This window comes from Zea mays, chromosome 5, assembly GCF_902167145.1.
Source record: "Zea mays cultivar B73 chromosome 5, Zm-B73-REFERENCE-NAM-5.0, whole genome shotgun sequence".
NCBI classification, from domain to species: Eukaryota; Viridiplantae; Streptophyta; class Magnoliopsida; order Poales; family Poaceae; genus Zea; species Zea mays.
Window position 1 is genome coordinate 45,438,359 of NC_050100.1, and position 7,688 is coordinate 45,446,046.

The window sequence follows — 7,688 nt, forward strand, 5'->3', positions numbered from 1 at the left end:
AAACACACATTCACATAATATAAATCTGAGATAAACACCATCAGAACAACAATAGGAATCAGATAGGCACAAATTTAGATAACCATAGGTTCAGATAACCATAAGTTCAGGTAACCATAGGTTCACAATAAAAATCTAGGGACAGGACTAGTAGTAAGGTTACAACATTTTAAGGTAAATCTGGGGCAATTTGTGCCTAAAACATTTGAGAGCAGCAACATGCTCAACTTTCATATCATCGGTCATTCCAGAAGTGTCTTGATTGAGGAGGGTGGAATAAGTTTCCATCATCTTTGTTTCCTTTTCAATTAGTTTTGCATCTTTCCCTTCCTTTGCTTATTGGAGAGCAATTTTTGATAGCTCCATCTTGTCGTTATTTAACTTTCCTTGCATTTCTAGTAGCTTAAGCCGATTAGCACGAACATCATTCTGGATCTTCTCAAATCTATCAAGCTCATCGATGTCTATGGCACTATCTTTTGTTTTTCCTTTTCTTTCACATGCAGCATGTTTAGCCTTCTTCTGTCCCATTGACCGAGGAAGATCAATATCATCAAGTCCACATCCCTCTACATTGTTATCCTTCTGTGTCTCCTTCCTCTTAGTCTGGATTGGGTTGTTATACTAATCCACTTTGCCAAACTCCGAACCATGTTCCACACATTCATTAAAATGAAATGTGGTCCCTTAGTCTCTTGCTCATATAGTTGGTGCTTTCTCTAACCACATTTCATCAGAATACCCACCGGTGTATATCCTCCTAAGTCCTAACCTTCAAATAACAGTCATTGAACATGCTAGCCCACTTATTTATCTTGTGCCACTGCCACCTCTCCTTAACCTGATTTTTAGTCCTCTGTCTGTTCTTTGGAGTAGTCAGGTTGTACTCTTGTGCCACATCCGACCAATATTGTTCAGATTTTTTGCTGTTTCCCCTAATTGAGTCAACAGAGTGTTTGAGCCATGCACTCATCTACAAAAAAAGAAATTCTAAATTCTAAATAAAACATGCACAAGATATCAAAAACTTGATTACAAGCCTACCACTCTCCCATCTTTTTGTTTCTAGATTAGTCGTGCCACGGTCCTAACTCCATCTCCATCTCATCTTCTTCATAAGCATCTTCACCTGAATGTTAATAGGGTTATTTAGTGTATGTCCCAGATGTCCAATAAAATGAGCATTTTTGGGCTGGTTGTGTGGCTGAATCATCATACAGCTCATGATGCCCTCGAAGCTGCAAAAGTTTAACAAACACTCAGATTTGGTACAACCACTCAGTTTAACATACATCTGATTATCCAAAGAAGCTTGTTCAGTTGTGTTAAACATACATTTGATTATGCAGATCTGGTTGTTCATGATTATCCAAAGACGAAATTTCTTGTATGTTTACTGCTAATGGACGAGAGATATTTCCTCTCCTACCATCTTCAACAAAGCTAATGCAATTCAAGAATCAGACTCTGCTTACCTTTGAAGCAAATCAAAGAACGACGGGCCGGTGGTGGAGGGGAACATTGCCGCTGTTGGTGCGTTGTAGAGCCGTGCACCGCCTGGACAAGACGACGGGTCGGGCGGGGTGCCGACGCGGAAACCCATCCGCGCGCCGCGGGAGAGCAGCGCGTCGTCTGGTGACGCTGACGGGGAGCCTGCCTGGGCGGCGCTGGTGGTTGCATACGGGCCAGATGGGGCAACCGCGGACGGGGCGGCTGCGGGCAAAGGGGCCACAGCGGGGGAAGGTGGGATCCAGCGGCGGCTTGTCGGGGCAGTGGAGGTCGACCGTCGCAAGCCGATGCCTGCAGCGGCGCCCGTCTTCTGCTGCATGGCCGATCTCTCCTGGCACTGCTTCAGTTCAGAATGGGCCCAAAAGGAAAGCGCAACGCGAAATGAAAAAACCCGCGCGAAGATAGAAATTTGGAGGGAATGAAGCTGGCAATCCGCATCGGATCTGGAAGAGACACTCGAACATGTACAGCCTGAGCCGTCCCCGTCTCTTCCCCATCGAGCAACGCACCAGAGACGGGCTATCCACAGAGAGCCCGGTGGATACAAATTTTACAGAAAACCCCATAGAGACGGCTGTAGAGACGTCTCATTTATTGGTGTTGTACAGGAAGGGTGATGATTTCTAGTCTTGACTCGATTATTCGCGATCCGCCCAACATATTTACAAAGACTAAAATGGCATGCACAAATGTAACGGGCTCGCAAACAATCATGGAAATAGACGAACACAATCAACCATGCATGTAATTTGTCCCTAAATTGATTCCTTTTTTGTTTGATCTGTTATTCATAAGAACACCTCACCTCATCTATAGCTTCCTAAATTAATCTCCCCAAAAGAAGACGAACAAATTGAAAACTGAGAATCACCAAGAACTGAATCGATGATCGACACAACGCATCCTGTTTGCGGCCTCGGTCGGTCGGTCGGTCAGGAGAAGATGTTGTCAAATGCGGCGGCGGTGATGGCGCGCGAGAACTCCTGGAAATTGATGCGGCCATCGCCGTCGGTGTCTGCCTCCTTGATCATTCCCGTGAGCTCCTTGACGGTGAGCGCGTGGCCGAGCTTGGCCATGGAGTGCGCCAGCTCGGCCGCGGTGATGAACCCGTTGCCGTCGCGGTCGAAGATGGCGAAGAGCTTGCGGAGCTGGTCCTCCGAGTAAGGGGACCGGTCTTGGAGGAGGTCGGGGGCCACGAGCGCCACAAACTCGGAGAACTCGATGAGGCCGTTGGAGTTGGTGTCGGCACGGGTGATGAGCGCGTCGAGCTGGTCGGCGCTGGGCGTCAGGCCCAGGGACCGGAGCAAGGAGCCCAGCTCCAGCTGCGTCAGGCTGCCGTCGGCGTTGCGGTCGAAGGACCGGAATATCTCCCGCAGCTCCGCCAGCTGGTCGTCGTCCAGCCGCGACTGCTGCTGCTGCGTTGCCTGGGTGACTGTCTCGGTCACGGAGCTCCCGCCCCGTCTGATGCTTGCCATGTCCGGCGACGGGGCAGCCGGCGGCTTGTGCGCGGCGGCATCGACAACGTGGTCCCCGGCTCCGGTGGCGGGGGCCGTGGTCGCGTCGCTCATGTTCAGATCCGGAGGCGGGGAGGACGACGAATTGGGTGGAGCGGCCGGAGAAGACGGATCTTGGAGGGGAATTGGCGCCCTGGAAAGTCGGCACGCCCTGTATCAGTACGTATATGACATGAGAGGGCAACAAGCCAACAACTGACAACGAATAGCAGTTTTCCAAACTGTGGCACGACACGGCACCACGCGCCGGAACTCCGAAGACCTGGCCGCCGGCCGGCCAACATGGCAGATCACAACTATGTATATTAGTATATACTCCTACCATACAATAGAGGGAGGCACGTAGTCGGAATGACTTTTTTTTTATTTGAGATCCTCGAATTTTGAAGGAAAAACATTCCCTAAAACGACTACAACCAGTTTCCTTCTCTAGTGTGTCTGTGTCAATCGTATGTTTGGGTCTGGCACGGCACGATACAAGCTTATAAGCGTACGACTTATAAAGATATAGCCTGTAAAATCATATCTCTAATTATGAGTCGTTCTATGCCAGCCCGCATACTCAGTAATCGGCTCAGGGCATAGCCTACAATTAGTTATCTATGTTAGGTCGACCCAAATAGCCTAGAATGTCTTAATGTGTCAGACCAGTCTATATATATACAATAGAAATATATAAGCAGAAAGTATATAATATATATATATATATATATATATATATATATATATTAGTTGTATTTACTTTCTCTAGCTTAGTATTCAAATCATCATTTAAATTCTTTAAACTAGAAATTGATTCATGACAGGAGGACAATTCAGATGACAATATTTCATTTTTCTTAACTTCTACAACAAGAGATTTTTGAACACTAATGAATTTATCATGTTCCTCATATAAAATATCTTCTTGCTTTTCTAGCAGTCTATCCTTTTCATTAAGAGTATCAATTAATTCATTTATTTTGTCTACTTTAGCTCTATCTAGTCCTTTAAACAAATCAGTGTAATCTACTTCGTCGTCACAGGATTCCTCATCGCTAGAAGAAGAATACTTAGGAGTATCTCGAATACGTACCTTCTTCTCCTTAGCCATAAGGCACATGTGTCGTTCGTTTGGGAAGAGCGAAGACTTGTTGAAAGCCGAGGCAGCTAGTCCTTCATCTTCGGAGTCGGATGAGGAACAGTCGGAGTCCCATTCCTTCCCGATGTGTGCCTCGCCCTTGGCCTTCCTGTAGTTCTTTTTCTTTTCCTTCTTCCCATGCTTTTCTTGTGCCTGCTCATTATCATTATCGGGGCATTGAGCAATAAAATGACCAGTCTTACCGCATTTGAAGCAGGAGCGTTTTTCCCTTGATTTGTTCTTGTTGGGGTACTCTTTGCGTCCTTTCAGTGTGGTCTTGAAGCGTTTGATGATAAGGGCCATCTCATCCTCATTAAGCCCGGCAGCCTCCACTTGTGCTACCTTGCTAGGTAGCGCCTCCTTGTTGCTGGTTGCTTTGAGGGCAACAAGCTGCGACTCGTAGACGGGTAGTGGATCGTTCAAGGCATCGTCCACGTATCGTGCTTCTTTCAACATCATACGCCCGTTTACGAATTTTCCGAGGATTTCCTCGGGCGTCATCTTGGTGTACCTGGGGTTCTCACGAATAAGATTTACAAGATGGGGGTCAATAACTGTAAATGACCTGAGCATGAGTCGAACGACGTCATGATCCGTCCATCTTGTACTCTCGTAGCTTCGGATTTTATTGACCAAGGTCTTGAGCTTGTTGTAGGTCTGTGTTGGCTCCTCTCCCCTGATCATCGCGAACCTCCCTAGCTCGCCTTCCACTAGTTCCATCTTGGTAATCATGGTGGTGTCATTACCCTCGTGAGATATTTTGAGGGTGTCCCAAATTTGTTTGGCGTTGTCCAAGCCGCTGACCTTGTTATATTCATCCCTGCATAGAGATGCTAGCAAAACAGTAGTGGTTTGGGCATTTTGATGAATTTGTTCATTGATAAACACAGGGTTATCAGTACTATCAAAGTGCATTCCATTTTCTACAATTTTCCAAATGCTAGGATGGAGGGAAAATAGGTGACTACTCATTTTATGGCTCCAAAATGAGTAATCCTCTCCATCGAAGTGTGGGGGTTTTCCAAGTGGAATAGAAAGTAAATAGGCATTTGAATTGTACGGAATGCAGGAATAATCAAAGAAGTAGATTTGATTAACCGTCTTCCTTTTGGACGAGGAGTCGTCGTCGTCATCCCTTGGTGAAGAAGAGGAGGCGTCGCTGTTGTAGTAGATAATCTTCTTGATGCACCTCTTCTTCTTCTCGTCCTTCTTCTTGTGACTCGAGCCTGAGTCGTGGGTTTGTCCTCTCTTGACTCGTTGAGGAGGGACTCCTTCTCCTTGTCGTTGATCACCATCCCCTTGCCCTTAGGATCCATCTCTTCGGGCGGTTAGTCCCTTAGATGAAGAGTACAACTCCGATACCAATTGAGAGCACCTAGAGGAGGGGTGAATAGGTGATCCTGCAATATTCAACACTAATAGCACAAACTTGGTTTATAAAATTTTAGTTAGATTAAACCAAGTTGCTATAGAGCGAGCTCTTGAGAAGGAATCAATCACAGACAAAAGCAACACAAGAGACACAGTATTTTTATCCTGTGGTTCGGCCAAGTAATACTTGCCTACTTCCACGTTGTGGCGTCCCAATGGACGAGGGTTGCACTCAACCCCTTTCAAGTGATCCGATGATCAACTTGAATACCACGTTCCTTTTCTTTAGCAGTCTTTTTCTGTTTGCGAGAAATCTCCACAAGTTGGAGCCTCTCGCCCTTACAATGTTGATCACAATAGAAGCACAAGAGTAAGGGAGGGAAAGCAACACACACAAGACTCAAATCGCAGCAAATGCACGCATACAAGCCAAGACGTGAGCACAAAACATGGCGCAGGGAGTTCACAACTCAAATGGTGCTCAAATCTCTAACACAACGATCCGAATGCGTGGCGGTGGAGTCTAGGCGTCTTAGAATGATCAGAGAATGCTTGGTGGTCTGCTCCATGCGCTTAGGGGTCCCTTTTATAGCCCCAAGGCAGCTAGGAGCCGTTGGAGATCCAATTGGAAGGCAATTCTTGCCTTCTGCCGAGTGGCGCACCGGACAGTCCGGTGCACTACCAGACATGAACAGTAGTTGTCCGGTGCCTGATCTCCTTCCTTATCGGGCGAAGCCGACCGTTGGGTCTTCGGTCCCGTTGGCGCACCAGACACTGTCAGGTGCACACCGGACAGTCTGGTGTGACCAACTGACCGTTGGCTTGGCCACGTGTCGCCCGTTGATCGCGCAGCCAACCGTTGGTCGCGGGCGCCGTTGGCTCACTGGACAGTCCAGTGAATTTTAGCCGCGACGCCTTTTCTTTTTCCCGAGAGCAAAGAGTTCATCGCCGGGCCAGCCTTGGCACCGGACAGTCCGGTCATCGAACAGTCCGGCGTACCACCGGACAGTCCGGCGCACCACAGGCTGGTGCTGGTTTGGCTGAACTTAGCCAAAACTTCTCCTGTTCGATTCCAGTTTTCTTGGCTATGTTTCTAACACTTAGAGAGATGTGTTAGTATCCAAAAAATAATTTACTAAGTCCAGAAACATACCTTGATTCTTGATTTTGCACTTCTGAACCACTTAGCACATATTAACTTAAAACCATGTGTCAGGCATCTAATCACCAAAACATTTATAAAAATGGTCCAAGGGCACATTTCCCTTTCAGCAGCAGGTTGGGGAGGAAGAACAGGGCGAAGGGCGGGAAGATGAACGAGACGTCCGACGACGACGAAAACGATGGTGCGCGCATGATGTGAAACGTCCTCATGGACATGCAATAGCCACTACGCGAGTCGGTGTCGGGGCTGGTGTCAGACGAATATGGAGAGGAGGCGCATGCTCCTATGTCCTCTACCAAGAATGGGGTGGTGCGGAGGTGGAGACATGAGGGAGAGAGAAAAGAAGTAGAATGGCGAACGAGGTGGTGGCAACTGAGGCGAGGACCATCATTATCGTGCGGAGGTATAGATGGCCAAATGGGCCATGTCTGGTGAGCTGACCCGAGACACGACCCATTTAATAGTGTCGGCCAACCTAGCACGAGAGCCGTACGGTGCTTGGGCCGTAGCCTCGGCCTGTAGTGCTGACCCGACCCAACACGATTATTTTTTTTATTTTACAAAAAATCATATATACATATATACAATTTATATTCAATATTATTAACACTTAAGCATGATGTTCCACTTGTTAGATAGCTTCACCCAACCCCATCTCATGCACCGCTTTTTAACATAACCCACCTCCTACATCGTTTTTTAATATTTTACGCTGAGTTGATTTAGAAGAAATGTAGGGACTTTTTTGTAAAAAGATGACGCGGGACGACCGTTGAAACTGGTGCTTTAAGTATAGTAGAGATATATATGACCAAAATAAAATTAAGCTATTTCGTGGCCGCCATATTAAAAACCTTTGGCCAGAAAGAAAAAGTATAACTAGCTCAGAAATAATATTCAATTCTTTGTTCATATTTAGTTGAGTACTATACAGCCATACGAAATATATATACAATAATCATCATCACTATCCCCATCTATGTACTGGTTCTCGAACCCGGTTAAAGCT

The 7,688-nt window shown here is 46.7% G+C and overlaps 2 protein-coding genes across 2 annotated transcripts; both read right to left on the bottom strand.

The window, feature by feature from the left end:
* Window positions 1–341: 341 nt before the first annotated feature.
* Window positions 342–1,994, bottom strand: LOC100502179 (uncharacterized). Its single transcript, NM_001196656.1, is given in 3 exon segments — window positions 342–973; window positions 1,045–1,238; window positions 1,476–1,994. Coding segments are annotated over 2 exon segments (504 nt in total). The 5' UTR covers window positions 1,829–1,994; the 3' UTR covers window positions 342–973; window positions 1,045–1,087.
* A 240-nt stretch (window positions 1,995–2,234) lies between these two features.
* LOC100286292 (uncharacterized) lies at window positions 2,235–3,197 on the bottom strand. The gene has a single exon (NM_001159179.1). The coding sequence runs from the start codon at window positions 3,075–3,077 to the stop codon at window positions 2,442–2,444; it is 636 nt and encodes a 211-aa protein (NP_001152651.1). The 5' UTR covers window positions 3,078–3,197; the 3' UTR covers window positions 2,235–2,441.
* Window positions 3,198–7,688: the final 4,491 nt, after the last annotated feature.

What these genes read in the sequence shown, in the direction of transcription:
- LOC100286292 (NM_001159179.1), bottom strand. Translation starts at nt 3,077, where the DNA reads ATGAGCGACGCGACCACGGCCCCCGCCACCGGAGCCGGGGACCACGTT.